Genomic DNA, 24,885 nt, shown 5'->3' with positions numbered 1-24,885 from the left:
ACATAAAGAACCCAATCCAAAAATGGATGGAAGACCTAAACAGACATTTCTCCAAAGAAGACATACACATTGCCAACAAACACATGAAAAGATGCTCAACATCACTAATCATTAGAGAAATGCAAGTCAAAACCACAATGAGGGTTTCCCTGGTGGCGCAGTGGTTGAGAATCTGCCTGCTAATGCAGGGGACACAGGTTCAAGCCCTGGTCTGGGAAGATCCCACATGCCACGGAGGAGCTGGGCCCGTGAGCCACAGCTGCTGAGCCTGCGCGTCTGGAGCCTGTGCCCCGCAACGGGAGGGGCCGCGATAGTGAAAGGCCCGCGCACCGCGATGAAGAGCGGTCCCCGCACCGCGATGAAGAGTGGCCCCCACTTGCCGCAACTAGAGAAAGCCCTCGCACGAACCGAAGACCCAGCACAGCCAAAAATAAATAAATAAATTAATTAATTAATTTAAAAAACTTAAAAAATAAATAAATAAATAAAAGGCTGCTAGTAAAAAAAAAAAATTGTAAAAAAAAAAAAAAAAAAAAAACCACAATGAGGTATCACCTCACAGTGGTCAGAATGGTCATCATCAAAAAATCTACAAACAATAAATGCTAGAGAGGGTGTGGAGAAAAGAGAACCCTCCTGCACTGTTGGTGGGAATGTAAATTGATACAGCCACTATGGAGAACAGCATGGAGGTTCCTTAAACTAAAAATAGAACTACCATATGACCCAGCAATCCCACTACTGGGCATATACCCTGAGAAAACCGTAATTCAAAAAGATACATGTACCACAATGTTCACTGCAGCACTATTTACAACAGCCAGGACATGGAAGCAACCTAAATGTCTACTGACAGATGAATGGATAAAGAAGATGTGGCACATATATACAATGGAATATTACTCAGCCATTAAAAGGAACGAAATTGGGTCATTTGTAGAGACGTGGATGGACCTAGAGACTGTCATAAGAGTGAAGTAAGTCAGAAAAACAAATACCATATGCTAACACATATATATGGAATCTAAGAAAACGGTACTGATGAATCTAGTGGCAGGGCAAGAATAAAGATGCAGATGTATAGGACAGACTTGAGGACACAGCAGGGGAAGAGGAAGCTGGGACTAAGTGAGAGAGTATCATTGACATATATACACTACCAAATGTAAAATGGATGGCTAGTGGGAAGCTTCTGCATAGCACGGGGAGATCAGCTCGACGCTTTGTGACAACCTAGAGGGGTGGGATAGGGAGGGTGGGAGGCAGGCTCAAGAGGAAGGGGATATGGGGATATATGTATATATATATATATAGCTGATTCACTTTGTTGTACAGCAGAAACTAACACAACATTGTAAAGCAATTATACTCCAATAAAGATGCAAAAAATAAATAAAAATAAAAATAGTATAAGAAGTAAGAAAAATAAAAAGAGGGAAAGGGATGTATTCTTCAAAAATGTCCATGTTGATGGGACTTCCCTGGTGGCACAGTGGTTAAGAATCTGCCTGCCAATGCAGGGGACACAGGTTCGATCCGTGGTCTGGGAAGACCCCACATGCCGTGGAGCAACTAAGCCCGTGAGCCACAACTACTAAGCCTGCGCTCTAGAGCCCACAAGCCACAACTACTGAAGCCCGCGCACCTAGAGCCCGTGCTCCGCAATTAGAGAAGCCACCGCAATGAGAATCCCACACACCACAACAAAGAGTAGTCCCTGCTCACCACAACTAGATAAAGCCCGCATGCAGCAACAAAGACCCAATGCAGCCAAAAATAATAAATAAATAAATTTATTTATTAAAAAAAAAAAGTCCATGTTTTAACAGAGAGAGAAAGATTGTGGAAATCTTTCCAAATTAAAGAAACCTAAAGACATATGGCAGCTAAATGCAATATCTGACCCTAATGTAAATCCCTAATGTAAATCAAATTGGATGGGGGGAAAGGATGGTATTGGGTTAACTGACAAAATTAGAGACGAATAGTAGGTTAGATTAAAAGTATTGCACGAAAGCTAAATTTACTGAGGTTGATACAAATAATGTGGTTAAATAAGAGATATTCGTATCCCTATTTTTAGGAAATATAGATTTCCTAAGGAAGTAGATAGGGATAAAACACCATGATGTATGTAACTTACTCTTAAATTGTTTAGAAAAACAATCACATGTGTGCGTGTGTGTGTTGTGGGGGAGGGAGGGAGAGAAAGACTGAGAGACAGAGAGAGAGAGAGAGAGATTGAGAAAGTGGGTGCAAAGCAAATGGGGTAAAATGTTATTAATAAAGTGATTCTGAGTAAAGAGCATGCTGTTCTCTGTACTAGGTTTTTTTTTCTTTTTTTTTAACTCTTCTGTAAGTTTGAAATTACCTCTAAATAAAAAGATTAAAATATTGCTATGTCTACTGCTAACAAAAAAAATAAAATATAGACATAAATATACAAACGCATGCAGACACATGTGTGTGTACATATGTGCATGTGTGTTTATATATTTTAAAGATATATCTCTTAAAGATTCTGATATCTCAGTAACTAAATGGACTTTTTAATAATCAAAATGATTGAGAAGTTAAGGTATTTGTCCTATATGTAAATAAGGGAGGGACGGAAAAAGCCCAAATAGGGTAGAAGCAGTTATTACTGATAAAACAAAGCCATTTCATGTTTATTCCCCCCATCAATTGACATTTTCAATGAACCAGTTACATCTAACTTATTTAAGTGGGGAAAGCATTAGGTTTCTCATTCTCATTTTTAAATGGAGAAACTGAAGCATGGTGAAAAGCCACAGTAAGTAATACAGCTGAGATTCAATAGTAAGTCTCTTGAAACACAGTAACAATGTCAATACAAGTTTTGGTAGCATTTAGGAGCAAGCTGCTTACCTTTCAATAGCTAATTCTTTGTTAGAAAGTTGCTGCACTGTAATCACAACCTTCTTCTCTATTCCTTGTTTTAATTTGAAATAAAATTTATCTCTATCCTTAGGCACAGGACTGAAACATGCAAAAAGAACAGGAATTAAAAATAATTAAAAACAATAAAAAAGATCTCTCTTTCAAGGTTAGAATGAGCCAACAAACTATTTAAGCAACAACACCCTTATTCTTAAGATATCCTAACTCTCATCTTGCCACAGAGTAACTACAAACTTTACAGTCAGCAAAACAGAGTGTTATTAATTTTTAAACTGGGTTTACAAGAGCCTTATAATTTATCCCTAACCGAGATTAAAAACAAAACTTTTTAAATGACATCATTCCAAATTTTAGTTTTTAAATTTTAACAAATTTAGGAACATGGTTTATTTAATTACTTTTAAGACTGTCACATTTCTGGTTTAGCTGGTTGCATGAATGCCTTTAACACAGTGAAACCCAAGGCAAAAGTTGAGAAGAGCTTACTTTTAAACATCCAGAATATGAGATGACTGTGACAAATCCAAGTAAATATAAATAAAAGATGAACAAAGAGGTACAGATCAGGGCAAGTTAAATTCTAGCCTAGGCCAGACTGACAATTCTCAAGAATTAGTTCATTAAAACAATAAGTGTCTAAAAGAAACAAAACAAAAACAGTTAAGTGTCTAAAATATAGGTTGCCTTATTTGAAAAGGAAAAATACCTTTAGCAACTTATTTGACCTAAGACTCAATTTCTGTATCTGTAAAAAACAGATAAAATACCTACCTAACAATTATGGTCAGAAACAAAGGCAAAGTCAAGGCGCATAACTGATCATTAAAGAGTATAACTGTTTCCTATTATCTGCCTATTTTTGAACTAAAGAAAAACATTCCAAGTATACAGCAGAAGGAAATGGGTTAATTAAATGATGGTCAAACCATACAACATACTACCGGTGACCATTAAAAATGATTTTAAGAATATTTTAATTGAAAAATTCTTATATCATGAAGTTAAAAGAAAAAACTATATATACATATACAATTGTATAAAAATACACTCTAGAAATCAAATATTAAAAGTGATTGTGGCTGACAAAACCATAGCTTTTTACTCTAATTTTATTATTTTACTAAATTTTCTACAGTAAAAATCAGTATTTTAAAATATTAAGAAAATAATTTACATAAAATATCTGAAAAGCATGACAAAAGTGAACCATACATTCACCAGTGAAATATTTCTTTATCATCCTAAAGCTTTATACCAACATTGTATATTCTAGAAACTTTAAATTAGCCAATATTATATTTCAGACACAATATCAATTTTTAACCTTTCCAAACAACCTCACCTAAAGTTTCCTTTTCCATCATCTTCTTTTACCTCCAAGGAGACACTGAAGGTAAATACATCACTGTCAGGGGTAGGAATAACTGAGTCTTTAACATCAGATACTTGTCTAGAAGACCGTTTGAAAGCTGTACAGAAACTATACAAAATTCTGCTTACCTAAAAGAATAAAAATGGAAACAATATTAGACAAAGATTTAACTGCATTTTGATAAACTGCTTCCCTAATTCTTGAATCTATAATTTCCCATGGTCACAATGCTCTTTAGCAGATAAAGTAGATATAGTCTAAGCATATACACACACACAGACACACACACACAGTTTGTAATATATAGTGTGTATATATACACTGTATAAGCATATATACACACACACAGCTGACCCCTAAACAACATGGGTTTGAAATGCACGGGTCCCCTTATACGCAGATTTTTTTCAATAGTAAATACTACAGTAGTATACAAGCCACGGTTGGTTGAAGTGGCAGATGCGGAACAGTGGATAAGGAGGAACCGCTAATATGGAGGGCCAACTATAAATTATACATGAATTTTTGACTGGGCAGAGGGTCAGTGCCCTTACCACACCCCACACCCCAGCCCCAGCGCACTGTTCAAGGGTCAACTGTACTTTGCTTCTTTCAATCTGGCATTTAAACACCAAAATAAAGACGTTTAATTTAAAGTCACAAAAGAAGCTGTATGTATGTACAGATGTTTCTATGACCCCTAAGATACTATATTGCAATGAATGAATCCTAAGATAATTACTAGAATGATACTGGCATCTAAACCTTCCCAAAGAACACACACAAACAAGGTTTTAGCCCAAGGTGTCAATTTCTCTTTTCACTTCTCTCAGCTTCAGGGGGCTAGATCCTGAGGCATAGAATAAATACTGTTTTTTGCAAAAAGAAAACATGATTTAAAAATTTAAAGAGCACAACTGAAAGAGCTTCCAGTGTTGTTACTCAACGTTGTTGTTGTTGTATAAACGTGTCGCAGAATGAATGAATCCTGAAATGTTCTTATCTAATTTATTAGTATTAAGCCACCCTGGTGACTTTATATACACACACATACAGAAATATATGTATGTGTGTATATATATGGATGGCTTTTACTCCTCCCCTGAAGTGGAGGATTACTCTACATCCCACACTCTTCCAGACGGTATTATCTTCCTTGGTTCCAAAAGAAGCATCATACCATCTCAAACTCATCCGCTTCAAACACAAAAGACCTTCCAAATCTCTCAGGCCCCTCATGGGTTGAACAAATAAAAACAAGATGAAATAAGAAGGGTTTGAACAAAGGTCATATTTTCAAAATCTCACACTGGGAGGCACTAGTAAAGAAACTTCTCTGAATATTAAATCCTTCACTTTAGATAAAGTGAATTCAAATTATTCTTTGTATTAATCTAAGATGATAATATTTTATAATTTGCTTGAAATAAGAGCACTCTCATTAAGAGTAGAATTTCTTCAAGTATGGGGGTCTTTCCTTAATATTCTATTTTTATTATATTCATACATTCTACCTTTTCTCACACACACATACTCTAACACATTCAATGGTCCTCAAACTTCCAACGGCCACACTTACATCTAGTAATCAATGACTACCCTTAACTGCCTTTCCAGTGCCAAATCAATAGTTTCCTAAATTAACTGACTTACACAGGTTAACTGTATAAAAATGCTGCCTGCCAGCCTAAAGTTCAACTTCAATCAATAGCATCATATTTGTATCACAGCATTTGTAAAATTTTTTAATGTTAGTGTTATCTCATTATAATTTTATATAAATGAGTAAAAACAACAAAGCAGCAAAGGATTGATATTAGTAAGAACTGTAGACCTCAAATCTTATACAATTAAGACAATGATAAGTTCACTCATTCATTCAACCAATACGTTGTGAGTGCCTTCTGTGTACTAAGTATTATTCTAGGAGAGAGGGATACAGCTGTGTACATGGAGCTTTCATTTCAGCACATGTAAGTTGAATGTGCTTGGGGTGAATGGGAGGAATCATTAGCTAAGGCAAAAACAGATATGTTCAGCCTCAACTGGACCCTTATTGGACTTAGCTCAATAATTTAAATGTTACAGAGGAAAACAGAATCAAAGAACATGCTAGAAATAAGTCACTGAAGATTATGCCTACAAGGTAAAGTGTAAACAGGGACTTTAAACTATTTTCAGTTCTTTGAGTACTCCCCCACTTCCTAACTCCAAATGTGACGTCTCTTATTTACATTTTATGTGTATTTAAGAAAACATTTTTAAGCATATTTTTAAGAAAACATTATATGTGAAAATAGAATACCTGTACTTAGGTTTTGATACATTAATAAAGTTAAACCCCAACCCTATTTATTATTTTTTCTTCTCTCCTATATTCTTCTATTTCATTTTCTTTGTATCAGAGCTGTCCGCAAGCCTACACATCAGGCCACACCAAAAAAAAAAGTCAAAGAACTTGGCGAATTCTAAAGTAGATGGGCAAGGCTCAGGAATTTGTTTTTAAAAAGGCTAAGCATATGGGGCTGAGCCAGAGTGGTAGAGAATGATGGGGGGGAAATCAGACTACACCTTTCCCTCTTCTTGGAGGAAGGACACAACAGTACATTAACAGCAATCAAACTGCATTTAATCCTGACCATGTCTTAGAAGTTGCTATTTCCAACAACAAGGTTAAAATCATTTGTGACTTCTAGAGTCTGTGAATAAGCTGGAATGATGATCCAAGAATTGGTAAGGTAGAGTAGCTTCAAAAACAATGATTATCAATGTCTATAGTTATTGGAACAAACTGGGTAACCAATTTCATCATGAAAAAATTTAAAACATAATACCATGGAAAACATTTCTATACATGTCACACTTAAATACACACACACAAACACACACGCACACACAATAATCTAGAACAGGCATTTTCTTTGCAGAAGTCAAAAGGTTTATTGACAAATAATACAGTACAATTTTTCCCCAGAGGCAGCACCTACCTACAGAAAGCATTAGTTAAACACAAAACTATCTCTTGGAGTTGCTGTTGTTTTTGAAGAGGTGGGCAGGAGGACACATGTAGATATGTGGAAAGGAGATACACCAAAATCTTAATTCTGATGGAATTCTGAGTAACTTTTATTTTCTTTTGTATTTCAGTATTTTCCAAATTCTCAATTATGTATTATTACACATTAACAGTCCAAGAAATGCTATTAAATGAAATATTTACTTAAAATAAGTAATACAGGGGGACTTCCCTGGGGGTCCAGTGGTTAAGAATCCGCCTTACAATGCAGGGGTCGCAGGTTCGACCCCTGGTCAGGGAACTAAGATCCCACATGCAGAGGGGCAACTAAGCCCGTGCACTCTAGAGCCTGCACCACAACTAGACAGCCTGCAAGCCGCAACTACTGAGCCCGCCTGTCGCAACTAGAGAGAAGCCCGCGCGCCACAACAAACAGCCCGCACACCACAACAAAAGATCCCGTGTGCCACAACTAAGACCCGACGCAGCCAAATAAATAAATAAATAAAATATTTTAAAATAAATTAATTAAAAATAAAGTAAAATAACATAGCAAATTCTTCTAAGATAAAGCCTTTTCACTAATATTAGTGAAAAAGGAGCAACTCTTCTAAAAACATTTATCAAGAAAATGTTCACCCAAAAAAAGTAAACGTAGAAAAGTCATCCTATAAAAGATACCCAGAAAAATATGTGTCAAAATTTTAAAAACAACTTGCTCAAATATATTACTAATTGAAAGGAGCTAAAACAAGTGGCAATCATACAAGAAATTTTTTAATTACAAAAATCAATTTATTTGAGAAAAACAATATAACTTCTAAATTAATTTCCAAAATAAGGCATTTTGCTAAAATACCATCTCAATAAATATAGTTTAGCAATAATATTTTCTCATACAAGGAATTAGGTTTTCTTTTATATAGTAGTGTACCAGCAACCCTAAGAAAAACCAATGCATTAAGAGCAAAGATGTTCCTAATGATACCTTTGGTATTATGAGATACCTCTGAATGCCTGTAACACCAGCTGATTAACAACCTGCTTCTAGAACACAACACGGAGAATTGCTAGTAATGGTAAGTATGTCATAACATACAAACAAACAGCAAAATCTGTTTTGAAGAAAATGGTTACACTGAGTAGTAGAAATAAATTCTTAAAGAGAGTTGACTAATTATCTTTAAAAACAGTTTTGGGGGCTTCCCTGGTGGCGCAGTGGCTGAGAGTCTGCCTGCCAATGCAGGGGACACGGGTTCGAGCCCTGGTCTGGGAAGATCCCACATGCCGCGGAGCGGCTGGGCCCGTGAGCCACAATTACTGAGCCTGCGCGTCTGGAGCCTGTGCTCCGCAACAAGAGAGGCCGCGATAGTGAGAGGCCCGCGCACCGTGATGAAGAGTGGCCCCCGCTTGCCACAACTAGAGAAGGCCCTCGCACAGAAACGAAGACCCAACACAGCTATGAATAGATAAATAAATAATAAATAATAATTTAAAAAAAAAAACAACAGTTTTGTGTAATATATTCATAAAGATGCAACAAGAATAGGTGCCTCTCTGGCTTTTTGCACTGTGCTTTCTGATACTCTGCCCTGTCTGTAATTCTTCAGCAGAACTCCAGCACATCATTCTCCCTGTACAAAGATCATCAGCATCAAGATACTTCTGACTGGGGCTTCCCTGGTGGCGCAGTGGTTGAGAATCTGCCTGCTAATGCAGGGGACACGGGTTCGAGCCCTGGTCTGAGAAGATCCCACATGCCGCGGAGCAGCTGGGCCCGTGAGCCACAATTGCTGAGCCTGCGCGTCTGGAGCCTGTGCCCCGTGACGGGAGGGGCCGCGATAGAGAAAGGCCCGCGCACCGCGATGAAGAGCGGTCCCCGCACCGCGATGAAGAGTGGCCCCCGCTTGCCGCAACTGGAGAAAGCCCTCGCACGAACCGAAGACCCAACACAGCCAAAAATAAATAAATAAATAAATAAATAAATAAGAAAATCCTTAAAAAAAAAAAAAAAAGATACTTCTGACTGGATTCCCCAACTCCTTTGCCATAGATAATTGAGATCCACTCCAGCAGAGTCCCACAGGAGAACAGCCAGGGCAGTAAGTCAAATGTGTCCTAACCCTTCTGTGGGAACCCCTAATCCTTGCGTCACAGGTCCAACAAAGCCATCACCCTCACTGGGCCTCCCCTCTACCACTGTTGGTGCCTGCTGCTTGTGGGATATTATGGTGAAATAAGAGCACATCACAGTGGTAACTGCTGGTGGCAGCCATGCTGCTAGTCCCTCTTGAGAAGATGTCTTCTTGCCTTTAACTGACAAACTTCTTCAAATCTCATCAGGGACTCTGCAAACAATGGAAAACAAATTAGTGCCACTGCTGCATGGTACATATTTAAGCAATAAGAATGTCTGTCATCTGTTCCTGAGCTGTCTTTGCCAATTGTCTGTGTCCATTAAGAGGGACCCAAATACTAAAGACTAATGTTGTCCCTTCACCACACAACCAGAAACCTCCAGGAACCAGATAACTAGACAACCAGTAAATGAAACAAAAAGACGAGTAATTATTTTTTGAGGGGAGAGAGGAAGATGTCAGACATTCTATAAAAGGCATGAGTAAAACCCAAAGGTTGCTGGAATGCAAGCTATATGACCGAGAAATCCCTTTATAAAGCATAACTGAAAGGTAAAAATCCGTATTTACTTTTTATAATAAAGCAACAGGAAAGCTGTGACTGAAAATTAAATGGGTCTTCAGAGTCATAAACTTCCTTAGGAAACCAGCTTTGTCATCTATTCTCTCAGCCTTTGGATAAGGAAAGGGTAACCATAAAATCTGTCAGCCAAACCAGAGCACTTTTGAGAATAAAATGAAGTGCTTTAATAATATACTTGGACAACAGGCATAAACTAGGACTGCTCCAGGCAAAGAGGAGCATAAGGTCACTAGTCTAAATAAATACCATCTATGTTATGGAAATGTCATGAGTATCAAGTAAATGCTTAGCGCAGTGCCAGTCATAAGCCCTATATTTATACTGGGTTGTTACAGAAATGATCTCTCATAATAAAGTCCAATAATAACTGTCATTTATTTCTCCTTCAAACAATGAATTTTACCACCAATGTCCCAGAATGTAACACTCTGAAAAATTTACTCAAAAAAATTAAATAATAAATGGACATCACTTTATCACAACCTGCAATGTACCAAATATCCTCTCCAGAAATACAATTAATACTATTTAATACTATATCCAAAATGGTCAGGCCGAGAATTCCCCCCCCAGTTTTATCCACTGCTTACCCACAGTTAAAGTTCTCAAAAATGACAAATATTTCCCCCCCATAAACAAGTGGATGCTATAATCCAAAAAGAGAGTTTCATACCATCACAGTTATGAAAAATGCTTCCAACCAGGTGCCTTTCAATTTCCTTCTACAGCAATGCTTCTGCCTCTCCAAGCAGCAGGTTCTCCAATTCTTCAAAGTTCTCTTCCTTACTGTTGAGCACCAATTATCCAGAATCCACACAGGTATGTTAAATGATGGTTGCCAACATGAAATGCCAGGACTCTACCATCTGCTTCCCCACCTCTGTAGTGGAGTTGTAAGGATCAGAAATAGACCCCCCCAATTTACAAACACACACACACATTCTTTCAACATATTTATATTCACTTCCTTCTATGTGCCAGGCATACTTGTACTCATTCACTCTACCTATCACACACTTGGCCAAGTAGTCAGTATCGGTATATGTATAGGTATTACGTATGTGTGTGTAGGTATATATACATACACACATTGGGATGAAATAAATTCAGAACTATATAAAAAACAAACAAAAAGAAACAAATTTGAACTTCTTACACAGGCATGGTTCTGACAGAGGACTTCTATGTCTGTACATGTTCATTTTAGTGTAAAAAAAATTAATCACCAGGGCATAACAACTGACATACCCCTCACGCTTAGTATCAGACACACAGAAATCTACATTTCTATGAGTTCCCATGTTGTGGCCAGAAATAAACTCTCAGAACTCCTGTTAATACAATGGTTTATTTATGTTTCATAGTAAAGAGAAAATAGAACAACTGCTACTTTCAGCATTTTCTGCTGACAATTTATATTTCCAAAAGCAAACACACCTGAGACCTTGCCCATCCAAATCCATTTATTAATGCCTTTGAAATGGTTGTATAAGTACTAAAGTTCTAAAAGTGCAAATTATTTTTAATTTGGGGAGAAATCAATAGATACAGAAAAGAAGGCAATTTCTCCATGTATGTAACAGCCATTTGATTCTGAGTCTAAGAATAAACTACCATTTAATAATTGGTAAGAGGAACTCACTGGCATCTTCAAAGGACTACAGGTTGACAACCCTGCTGTATGGGAGCATTTGTATTTATAACTAATACCAGTTCTATAGAGCAAAAGCCAGCCTCTGAATGAATGCACATAATAAATGATCACCAGTGAAAATCACAGACATCTATGAAACAATCTTACTGCAGTATCTAAGTGAAAGGCCCAGCAGAGAAACAGGTATTGTTACAGACATTTTTTAAAGTCACATAGACCAACCAACTTAGGAAAAACAATAAAAGAGGGGCAAAAAATATTCTTCCTTTCTAAGTCTGAGCAATTACTACCATGGTGGGGTGGGAGGACAGCTTATCAAGGGGGATTTTTCTGTTACATATATTAAACTGAGAGTACCACTTTAGTGCACAGAGTTATCAGGTTTAGCTTTCCATATGCGGCTCTATGCCATTATAAATATTAACTTTCTCTTCAGAAAGATATTCCAAATTTATGTAATATGGTATATGGTCGAATATACTAAATTATATGACAGTGAAATTAGAGTTTGAAAATATTACCCTAATTCACCTCAATAGCAAATTGCTACAACATATTATACTTACTGCCTCTTTAATTTCACAGGAGAAAACATGTATCTGGAATTCTTCTGAACCATGGGAACTCTCTGTAAATGCAAAGCAATTGCTCTCTACTGTCCCATCATGTCCACGTGCACAGAATAACACCTTATAAATTGGAAAAGATGCTATCTCCATGTTGTTGGATTGGTCTATGATTCTGCAGAACAGTGATGAAAAATGAGATAAAATATTAACTATCAAAGAACAAAGGCAAACAGTTTTACTATGCCAATAACATACAAAATAATTATCTTAAAATCACAAAAATAAACTGGTACTAATAAAGCAAGAAAACAATTATCTTCATATTTTTGCTATACACACACACAAACACACAAATTCTTCACCTTCTTTTGACAATTACTTCATTTTTGTGTCCTATGATCAAATTCATTTACTTTCAAAGCCAAGTATACACTGCCTGGTAAAATCGATGTCACGCATCCCTAAATGCTAGTCTTGTTCTGTTATGGCAAGAGGAATGCCAGTAAAAAATAGCACAGACCATCTCTGGAGAGTTCATTTCTATTTAAAGCAGCACCTGTAAGTTTATCCAAGTCCAGGTCATTCATCGTTCAACAAAGACTTCTCTTACCCTAAAGAAGGTCAGAGTGGTTCCAAAGATAAACTTAACAATGGAATTTAAGAGGTAAAAGGAGTTTGTGGAACTTAGGAGCAAATATTTCTCTGACTTTCCCTGTACAAATCCTAAGCCCTAGTTTGATCCAAAACCTCAAGACCACCTCAGGATCTCAAATTGTAGAACTGAGGAGGACCTACTCGGAATAGAGAGGCAAATCAAAACACTAAGTCTTTGTTAAGGTATGTTTGGCACTTTGAAACTCAATAGATACAAATATCAAAATGCTTTTTACTGTTAAGAGATATCATACAAACAATATACCTACAAAGCGCTTTCCTGAAAAAGTCAAAGCATTTTTATCAAAATCTTGTAGATTTATATTGCTATTAGCTTGGTACTTAGAACTTTTCTCACATTCTAAACTTCAGAGAATGAGGCAAATCAGAAACGGTTTGGAAAAGATTAAAACAGTCTTCAGAGAATAGTATAGGTTCAAGACACATTCAACCTAATTTCCCAGACCTGGTTCATTTATTTGTTCTTTCAGCAAATATTTACTAAAAACCTGCTACGGACTGATACTGCTCTAGACAGTACTATCAGACAGAAGCTGTAGCTGGAAAAAATACCAATAACCTGCCCCCATGGAACTTATATTCTAGTGAGGAAGATAGACAATAAACAAATAAGCAAATAAATATATAATATCAAGTCAAAGAAAAGTTCTATGAAGGAAAAAAGGCCCAGTAAAAAGAAAGAGGGATAGTTATGATATGATCAAAGGAGGCTTCTTTTGACAATTTGGCAGTTTTTTACAAAACTAAATATACCCATACTATATGATCTAGCAGTTACACTCCTTGGTGTTTATTCAAATGAGTTAAAAACTTATGTCTACACAAAACCCCACACACAGATGCTTACAGAAGCTTTATTCATAATCGCCAAAACTTGGATGCAATCAGAATGTCCTTCCATAGGCAAATGGAAAAATAAACTGTGGTACACCCAGACAATAGCATATTATTCAGCACTAAAAAGAAATGAGCTATCAAGCCACAAAAAGACATGAAGGAACCTTAAATGCCTATTATTAAGTAGAAGAAGCCAATCTGAAAGGGCTACTTATTACATGATTCCAACTATATAATTTACTGGAAAAGGCAAAACTACGGAGACAGAAAAAGATCAGTGGTTGCCAGCGGTTGCAGGGAGGGACAGATGATCAGGCAGAAGGCAGGAATTTTCGAACAGTGAAAGTACTCTGTATGATACTCTAATGGTGGATACATGTCATTATATATTTGTCCAAACCCATAGAATGTACAACACCAAGAGTGAACCCTAAGGTAAACTATGGACTTTGGAAAATTATGTCAATGTAGGTTCATCAACTGTAACAAATGTGGGGACTTCCCTGGTGGTCCAGTGGTTAAGAATCCACCTTCCAATGCAGGGGACATGGGTTCGATCCCTGGTCCAGGAACTAAGATCCCACATGCCGCAGGGCAACTAAGCCAGCACGCCGCAACTACAAAGCCCACGTGTGCACTATGGAGTCCGCGTGCCACAACTACAGAGCCCACGTGCCACAACAGAGCCCGCGCGCCGCAACGAAAGATCCCGTGTGCCACAACTAAGACCCAACACAGCCAAAAATAAATAAATAAATAAATAATTTAAAAATAAATAAAAAATTGTAACAAATGTACCACGTGGAAGAGGATGTTGATGGTGAGAGGTGTGTTTGGGGGAGGTGGGGGGTGCACATCTGGGAGATGGGAAATCTCTGTACTTTGTGCTCAATTTTGCTGTGAACCTAAATGTGATCTAAAAAATAAACCCTGTTAAGAAAAACAGGGAGGAAGAAAAAGAAGGCTTCTTTTGATAAAAAGGTTTCTTGAGGTGAAACCGGAGAGAAGTGAAAAAGCCACTGGAAAACCAAGGAAAGCTTGTTTAGGCAAAGTAAAGAGACTATACAAAAGCCCTGAGGTAGGAATCCTGACTGATAGGCCCTGTGGCAGGATTCATGACTGCGTTTGAGAAACAGCAAAGAGGCTACTATGACTGGAATGTAGCAAATGAATGAAGTGAATGAATGAATGAAGTAAATGTAGCGAAAGAAGTGAGAGAGCAAAGGAGGGAGGGAAGAGAGGGGAGAAGGGCAGAAGATCAGGTCAAAGCAGATCATCAGGGCCAGACATGGTAAGAATTTCAAATATAATCACAAGTGTGATTGGAGGCTACTGGAGGGCTGAATGTAGGAAAATAACAGTTATCTGATTTACATTTAAAGAAATTCAAGGTTCAGATGACATTAAATATTATTCCTAGTGAAGCATGTGAGAAAAAGCCATTTTGCTTCTTTCCAGTCTGACGTAAAGAGCTTGAAATCAAGGGATCACTCTAGTTTTTTGAACCACTGTTACGTGACAAGGTGAAACACAAATCATAGGTATTTTTACAGTTATAGTTGCATTTATAGTATTCTAAGCAAATTTTACAAATGCCCCTTGCAAATAAGGAATACAGTCTAAACCTAAACATGTTTACTTTGCATGGCTACAGAGTAAAACTAAATTCAGAGTAAGTCCAAGGCCTCATTTATGATAAAATATCATCACCACTACCCAAAAAAACTTCACACATGTCTAAGGGGGTAATAAAGGATTAGAGCTTACCTCACAGAACCTTCCGGAACATTTGGCACATACAGAGTAACAGGAAAGGGGTGCTGACTGGAAGATTTCATAGTTGCCATTGCCCGTAAAGCCTCCACTTCATTACGTGGGGAAGAAACCTTCATACAGCCTAAGTAGGTCAGTTTGTTAAATAAAACACTATCTTCTTCAGGTATTCCACTTGGAGAAGATGATCTGGGTGCAGAAATTTCTGAAGAAAAAAAAAAAAAGAAACACTCAAAAGTTAATATAAAACTTCACAGTATAATTTCACCTATTGCCCAAAAACAAATGAAAAATTGCAAATAAAATTTAGGTCTCTCTGTGTTTTCATTTCTTTTAATGTTTATCTTACATCTTAACTTAGAGTTCTGGAATTAGCCATTTTGTACTTCAGATCTCTCAAAGTATTATCTTACTTAGCTATAACCTCTTTAGAGGAAAAGAAAAAAAAAATTCTAAGCTTTGTATTTTAAAAAATCAAAAATACGGAGTTCAAATGATATAAAACAATAAGGAGAAAAGACTACACTAAAGACAGTGTGAATTACCCTAAAACTAATGAGAATTAAACAAAACTAAAATCAGTTAAAAGTGTCTCTGGTAAAGATCCTGCATAGCACCAAATTTATTAATCAGCCTAAATTCCTCAGCAAAAGTCAACAATGTTAAAATGTTCCATCTCATACTAATACCAACAGAAGTCAAGCTCCTTATTTTTCTCCTTCCTAGCTTGCTGGCTTCTACAAACTATGTAAGTATTTCAATGAAAAATTTTTCCTCAAAATAATTATTTTGATGAATTATCCTATGATTGCTTCCCCCAATTCTTTAAAAAAAAAAATCCACTTTAATTCTAAGCACAGCATGCACATAGCAAAGTCCCAACTGTGGTTAGAAAGTATATATCTGCATATATCAGGTAGTATAAAGCTTCCCCTCTGCCACTCTCCCCATCCCCGCCTAAAAACCCACATTCAGCTAGTCTCCAACTCTTCCTACTACCCACATCCGTGCTGTACAAAATTAAGCAGCCTGTCTCACCCAAACTAGATCCTTGTGGCATGCTCTAATTCTCAATACCAGGATTACACTTTCAGGATATTAATAAATAATTCACAAAAGCCATCCCCAACCTCCCCACTCCAGCTCCCAAATATTATACTAAATCATGCACCCTTCACCACTTTTTTTCTATTGAAAAACTATGCTTTGGTGACTGATGAACACGGTAGATCAAGTAGTTCAAATGGTCTAACGTATGTGTAACTGGAATCCTACAAAAGAGGAAAGGGTGGGGAAAAAGCTTTCTGAAGAAATAAATGTTTTACAAAATCTGTGTAGCTCACAGATTCATGAAACTCTGTATACCCCAAATACAAAAACAATACATAAATGGATCCAAAAAAGACAGATGACAAAATTGTAGACAACAGCGTTAAAATAACTATTATAAGTATGATAGAGGAATTAAAGAAAAACACCTAACAAAAGAAGGAGAAAAATGGAAGACAGAAAAAAGAACCAAAAGAAATTCTAGAGCTAAAAAATGCAAGATCTGAAATGAAATATTCCCTGGGTGGATATAACAACTAATTCTAATTTGCATAAGAAAACAAGAATATTAAAGAAGATCCTTGGGATAAAGGAAAATGATACTAGAGGGAAACTGAAGAGCACCAAAAGTTATAAGTATGAGGGAATTACTTTTTCCTTGCTGTTTAATTTCTTTAAAATACAACAGACTGCTGGTCATTCCCATTTGGAAATCTTATTAATCAGTATGTCCAAAATTGAATTCATTAGATGTCCACTCAACTATTCATGCCTTGAGTAACTCTTGAATCCATCCCACTTTTCTTTGGCCCCATAGTCATTACCCAAATTACTACAGCAGTAACCTCCAGTCTTTCTTTCCTCCAATTTATTCTCCACACTGCAGCCACCAAGATCTTCCATAAAGATGAAAGAAAGAGGGACTTCCCTGGTGGCACAGTGGTTAAGAATCTGCCTGCCAATGCAGGGGACACGGGTTCAAGCCCTGGTCTGGGAAGATCCCACATGCCGTGAAGCAACTAAGCCTGTGCACCACAACTACTGAGCCTGCGCTCTAGAGTCCGCAAGCCACAACTACTGAGCCTGCATGCCACAACTACTGAACCCCGCAGGCCTAGAGCCTGTGCTCCAAAACAAGAGAAGCCACTGCCATGAGAAGCCAGTGCACCACAAGGAAGAGTAGCCCCTGCTCGCTGCAACTAGAGAAAGCCTGTGTGCAGCAACGAAGACCCAACACAGCCAAAAAATTAATTTATTTATTTATAAAAATAAATAACTAAATAAAATAAAATGCCAAAAAAAAAGATGAAAGAAAGAGAGGGAGGGAGGAAATAAATAGCTATACCATGCAAACACTAATTATAAGAAAATCAGAATGGCTATATTAATATCAGAAAAATCAGACTTCAAAACAACAAATAGTAACAGGAGAAAAAGAGACATTTCACAATGATAAAAGGGTCAATTTATAAGGAAAACATAATTTAAAAAGTGGCTATGCCCCTAATACCAGAGCTTCAAAATACTTGAAGCAAAAACTAGCAGAACTGAAGATCCTCAAACTGAACCAGTCAAATTGAAGTAACAAGTCTGCTATAGCTTCTATGTATTAACTGAAAACACTAGGCAGAATATAAAAAGTAACTACCTTAGGATTGTTTTTGTTGTTGTTGTTGTTTTTAATTTTTTTTAATTTATTTTATTTTATTTATTTTTGGCTGCATTGGGTCTTTGTTGCTGTGCGCAGGTTTTCTCTAGCTGCGGCGAGCGGGGGCTACTCTTCATTGTGGTGCACTGGCTTCTCATGGCGGTGGCTTCTCTTGTTGCGGAGCACAGGCTCTAGGCGTGTGGGCTTCAGTAGTTGTGGCTCGCAGGCTCAGTAGTTGCGGCTCACGGGCTCTAGAGCACAGGCTCAGTAGTTGTGGTGCACGGGCTTAGTTGCTCTGCGGCACGTGGGATCTTCCAGGACCAGGGCTCGAACCCGTGTCCCCTGCATTGGCAGGCAGATTCTTAACCACTGCGCCACCAGGGAAACCCAGGATTGTTTTTTTTAAAAAGTAAATAACAACAGACAGATTGGAGAGAGGTCAAAACTTGAAGAACTACCAGTATAGTACTGAATTCCCTTTTACATTTTTTCATCCTTTATATCCCACATTTGACCTAAGGGCAGCCCAAGTTGCAGAACTGTGCAGTGAGCAACAAAACTGTGAGAAAAATCCAATTTTTCTGGCCAAAGGACAGGAAAAAAGAGTCCCTGTAAACCAGAGAACGTTTGGGGAATTATAACTTATTTTTTTTCTCTCTCTCTTTTTTCTCTCCCGGTTCTACCACAAGGCCAGCCCCAGTGTCGGAGCTGCACCACTATGTGGGAAGTGGGGCTGGGGGGAAAGGATGGAGTGCCATAGCATATGCAACTCGAAGAAAAGGAACCTCTCAGTGGTTAGAACACCCAAACAAAAGGGGCTTGGCTCTTGCGGTTCAAAAAGGAAAAGGAAACCTCTGCTATTTTTTTTCTTTCTTTTCTCTCACCCCTCTGTCCTGAAGTGAGAAACCTGTCTTTCTACGCAAGAGAAGAAGGAAAATGGGCCCCAAGAAGCCAGAGAGTATGGGGGAGATCCTGAGAAGGAGAGTTGGAGAAGGTAATCCCCTAATTTTGTGTATAAACTAACACAAGTCTTGGGTTCACCACCATGCTATACCTGTGTGGAACAGATCAAAGAAGCATAGCAAAGGTTTTGGAATTGATTGACTTTGGAACCAGAAAGCAAGAGAGAACTTGCAGTCTGGATATAACCAAGTGGACTGCCTGCTAAAATAAAACAAAATCAACATTCTTCAGAGGATTTTTTCTGGAAACAGAATCTCAAAACGTAAGTTTCAGAAAGTCTGGAAAACAATTCAGTTACTCAACTAACAAAAAAAACAAAAACAAGAAACAAAAATAGAAAAAGGTGACAAATCGTCAAGGGAAAAGCAATCAAAAGATACCAATCCCAAAATGATGCAGTTGCTGGAATTATCAAAGACTTTAAAATTGGTATTACAACCATGATCTATGACATAAAGGTGAACAAACCTGGAATGAGTGAAAATATTAAAATCCGCAGCAGAGGAACAGAAAATGTAAAAAGGTAAATTTAAGACCAGAAAAATAGAATATCTAAAATTAAAAATTCACTGGATGGGCTCAAAAGAAAGGAGATAACAGAATAGTGAGCCAGTAAACTGGAATACAGATCAACAGAAATTTTCTAAACTAAAGAAGGGAGAAAAAAAAAGATTGGAAAACAATGAAAAGAGCCTTAGGAATTGCAGGACAATATGAAAACATCTAATAGTTTTGTTGTCTGAGTCACGGGAAAAGAAAAAGACTACCCACAAAAAAATTTTCTAAAAAATGCCTGAAAACTTCCTAAATTTCATAAAAGATATAAATTTACAGATTCAAGAATCTCCGTGGACACCAACAAAGATAAATTCAAAGGAAACCACACCCATATAATCAAACTGTTGGAAAACAAAAATATTGAAAAAAATATCGAAAGTAGACAAACAGCATGTTACAGATAAGGGAACAATAAGTGATTCAAATGACTGCAGATTTCTCATCAGAAACGATAGAGAAGAGAAGACAGCAGGACAACATCTTTAGAGTATTCAAAGAACATTGCTCCATAGAAATCCAGGGGTTAGGTATGTCAATGGAGGTAAAGGGCCTACACCCTGCCCCATGCCCTTTGTTTTTGTTTTTTTTTTTTGGCCGAGCCACACACTATGCGGGATCTTGGTTCCCTGACCAGGGATCAAACCGTGCCCCCCTGCAGTGGAAGCACGGAGTCTTAAAACCACTGGACCACCAGGGAAGTCCCCCCCATGCCCATTTTAAGTGATATGTTATAATTACTGGGCTTTGACCTAAAACTGTATGTAATTTTATTCTGAGGTTCAAGATTTCCAAAACTATTGATGATGACAAACATTTTATTTGGTACTTACTTTGTGCCAGGCATTTTACAAAATACTTTATATGGATGGTATCATTTAAACTTCTAAATCCCTATGAAACGGGTTCTATTTTATCTCTATTTTACAGATGAGATAACTGATCATTAGAGAAGCTGAATAACTTGCCCAAGCCGCAGACAGAGCCAGGATTCAAATCTAGGTCTGAACTCCAGATATCATGTCTTAGCCTCTATGAAAGGTCTAAAATAGAATGAATTAAAATCAAAATGAAGTTTATTCTGTCCTTAATTATAGCGTACCAGCTCTTCAAGGGAAGGAACTGTTCTATCCTCTTTTTATTCCCAGCACTTATAACAAGTGTCTAAAAGACTAGACACTCAATATATGCCAAATGAATTAATCAGTAAATAAATGAAATTTTTTAGAGCTAGTGGTCCTTTTAGCAACCAATTAATGGCAAACACACATCATCTCTGGGTACCACCTAGATCCTATCTCATCCACAACTAAATGTATCGTAACTGTAGCCTTCATGTAGACAAAACTCAGGACTAGTGGAAATCTGAAGTTAAGCAGGCAAATAGCAAAATATTTTTAGCAAGGCAACACTTTTAGATCTCGTAAAATCACACATCGATGTAAGAAATTCATATCCTCCTAAATATAAATTCAGTCCTATTCAAGTCATACTTTTCAATTCTATCATCCCTTCCTTAGCAGAAAGATGCAAAGAATAACAAAGAGCATGAGAGAGAAGACTCATCTATGTATCCACACAGTATTTTAGTACATTACAGTAAATTCGCAGATTCCCTGTAGAGGTGAATCCAAGTAGCCAGGACATACGATCACGATCGCCAAATGACAAAAACCAACGAGTTATCACGATGTTTAAACAAAAGCCCTTATCTACCTGATTTTATCATTGGCAAATTACATATCTTTAATATTCACTTTAGTCCATTTAAATCTAGATACTTTCCAGACAGTTCCTTACCTTTGAAGTTATGTGTCATTTTAATCGACCATAACAATTCTGTTAAAAAAACCTGCAACTATGAAGAGGCAGCTGAAATGTCTTGTCATAGTTCTTTCAGGCTGCTATGTAACAAAATACCACATGGGTGGCTTATAAACAGCAGACATTTATTTCTCACAGCTCTGGATGCTAGGAAGTCCAAGGCTGAGGCTCTGGCAGATTTGGTGTCTCATGAGAGCTCACTTTCTAGACAGCATCTTTTCACTGTGTCCTCACACTGCAGAAGGCACAAGCTAGCTCTCTGGAGTCTGTTTTCGAAGGACATAATCCCAATTATGAGGGCTTTGCCCTCATGACCTAATCGCCTCCCAAAGGCCTGACGTCCTAATACCATCACCTTGGGGGCTAGGATTTCAATATATTAATTTTGGGGAGAACACAAAACATATGTCTTCTCATTGAAAATGAAAAGAAACAATATATAACTAGAAAAGAATGCTTTTTAAAAACTTACTTGTAAAGCAAAGGAAATTCTTATCCACTGAGATCTTCAGGGAAAGATACATTTTTTTTTAAATGTATTTAATATAATGGGTGTTGAAAACACAAAAGTACATTATACATGGTCCCTAACAAATATGCTCAGAAATAAGAATATTATCTAGGCCATTGCAAAGGACAACTGATTCCAGCAACCCATCAGAGCTATCAATACATGAGAAGATAAAGGTATTTCTTCCTTTTGATTAATCTATTAACCAAAAAAATAACTACAGGAATGTTGATGTCAATATGCTTCGGGTTTGGGGGAACGCTAGGGATTTAAGAAATTCAAAAGATAAAGAAAAGCACAATGAAAAATATAATCTCTCATGTTCCCTCAATCAAGAACTACAAAAATTAATATTTTGTAAGGCTTATTTCCAATCTTGTGTGTACACATACACACACACACACATATAAAGTCCCCTTGAACTTAAATCTAGCCATGAATATGAATATACACTGAAACCTATGAGTCTTTATAATGAATCATTAAACTAGGGACACTTTTGGGGACCTCCAACACATGGCAAATATCTTCTCTGAGCTTCATTTAGCCATATTTATTATGGTACTTTTCTCCTTCAGATTTAAGCTTTTATGTATTAAAATGCAAGTAGCTTTTCCTTTATGATTTGGCTTTTCCTACCCTGACAATCACAAAAATATTCTCATTATTTTCTTCTTAAAGGTTCATTTTTCCCATTTAAATATTTGATTCACTAGGAATAAATTTGGGGTACAGTGTAAGGTAGGGCTACCGTGTTTCCACTGTGTAGCACTTTGGCCTATATCTACACTTACCCTATACGAACATTCAGAAAAGGATCATGAGTGCCTTAAATCAATCAGGATGATCTCATCTCCTCTGTCAGAATGACTTATTGAGGAGTTTGAATATAACCAAGGCTTACACATATCGGTTCTTATCATTCCCCTGACTAGTAGAAAATGGTTCAGTTGGTCCAATCAGAGTAAAACTCACAACTTTTGTTCAATGGGTAAAAGATCAGAGCCTTTCTCTCGGCCACCAGACATGAACAAATCACCTAGCCTAACTTATCAATTTCTGCAGCTACCTACTTTGTGACCACAAAGGAAGCCAGTTAAGGAGAAAGATGACATGGAGAAGATCAAAGCTGAGTAGTTTACAAAGAAATACTACCAGAGCCCAGATCAAACCACACCTCCAGTGTTTAAACCAGCTGAAGTAGGGGTTGGGTTTGGTTTGGTTTGGCTTTTCTTGCATCCAAAACCATTTTGACTTACAAGCTGGTATTCCTACTATAAATCCTACTCATTCATGCACATACATATTATTTATTACACTGTAATAAATAGTTTTACAGTATTATTACACTGATGGAGTTGATATGCTATTTTACTTAGAATTTTCACAAATCGTAATTTGAAATAACTGTAGTCAAACTGAGTAAGAAGTCACACTATATGAAAGAATGTGTCCATTACACTGTTCTTTGATACACAAGAATTTATTCATTTGTTCAATAAGTATTTATTGAGGGCCTACTATATGCCAAGTACTAGGGGTAAAATGAATACCCAGACATAGAGCCAGTTCTCAAAGAACATTGAGACTGATTTTACAGGTGGAGATACAAACAGAAACATAAGAACCAAAGTGGGAACTGAAAAGCTGCTGGCCTTGATCTTAGAAAATGAAGCTAATAAAATTTTCTAATATTCATCTTAAAATTTTCATTATCACTTTATCCCATTTCTATTATAGTTTCTAAGAGTTCAATACAGTACCTGTATTTGACGGATCCAAAATTAATTGAAGAGACGGCTTATTTATTTGGCTGGCCGAAACATCTCCAAATGAATGGTCTGAAATCTCACTGGAACTCGGACAATCAACAAGAAGGCTGCTTTGCCCTTTCTCAGAATCTCTCAAAATCTCTTCCATGGCTTTTTCCAGTTGTTCATCACCATTAGAAACTATCTACAGACAAAGCAAGACAATTTGTTTCAATCATAACATGGTTCTGGAACTTAATGAAAATATTTCATTTCTAGAAGAAATTTAAACAATCTAAATATTTAAATTTAAATATAGTTACTGAATACCAAGAATTTATACAGCTGTACCTAATTTCATTAGATACATACAAAATCCTGAGTTATAAACGCAACTAAATTAGAGGATTATTAGTATCAGAGAAGGATTCTTCAGAAACATACCAGCCAGTTTCCAACTCTATCTGATCTAGGATCTTATTTACAGATATTTTCTTTTCTTATTTTTTTCTTTTTCTCTTTTAGAAACGTATTCTAAAAACTGGGTAATCCTAAATTTATGTGTTTTCAAGAGGAAAATGGATACGTTTAAATAGATAGTATGTAGCGTTGATACCATTTAAAACGTCATTTTTTTGCTATCATAGCATAAACATTTCTGACTCCTTTACAAATTTTGCTTGAGCCGTCAAGGAGTATTGCTAATTTCCTTACACTTAAGTTGACTCATCTTTTTCTTAAAAGCAAGTGAGACACAAAGCCTAAGTAAATAAATGCCTTAAACACATTAATATGAAAATATAGAGTTAAATGAATTTAAATAGCTGTTTATTTAAATACAGATATTTGAATAAATTTAAAGAAATCCATTGATTAACAAAATTATAAAAAATATATCCTCAACATAATGTAAAATGAGTACTTAATAATCTAATTTTTATAAAATTTTATTAGATTGATATTTTATTAGATTAACATACTAACATACCTTTGATATAATTAATATTAAATAAAAGTCATAAATAATATACAGCATTTTTGGCT

The 24,885-nt window shown here is 36.7% G+C and overlaps 1 protein-coding gene across 4 annotated transcripts in view; it reads right to left on the bottom strand.

Moving 5' to 3' along the window:
- The window catches only part of RABGAP1L (RAB GTPase activating protein 1 like), a 706,627-nt gene that overhangs the window by 614,975 nt on the left and 66,767 nt on the right, over positions 1-24,885 (bottom strand). For all 4 annotated transcript variants that reach the window (XM_057545595.1, XM_057545598.1, XM_057545602.1 and 1 more), the window contains exons 3-7: positions 23,854-24,046; positions 15,534-15,744; positions 12,252-12,426; positions 4,265-4,422; positions 2,890-3,000 (exon numbers count right to left, since the gene is read on the bottom strand). In XM_057545595.1, the coding sequence (XP_057401578.1) occupies positions 2,890-3,000; positions 4,265-4,422; positions 12,252-12,426; positions 15,534-15,744; positions 23,854-24,046 (848 nt within the window). The remainder of the gene's footprint in view (positions 1-2,889; positions 3,001-4,264; positions 4,423-12,251; positions 12,427-15,533; positions 15,745-23,853; positions 24,047-24,885) is intronic.

Source organism: Balaenoptera acutorostrata, chromosome 1, assembly GCF_949987535.1.
Source record: "Balaenoptera acutorostrata chromosome 1, mBalAcu1.1, whole genome shotgun sequence".
NCBI lineage: Eukaryota > Metazoa > Chordata > Mammalia > Artiodactyla > Balaenopteridae > Balaenoptera > Balaenoptera acutorostrata.
This window is presented reverse-complemented; position numbering and strand designations above follow the sequence as displayed.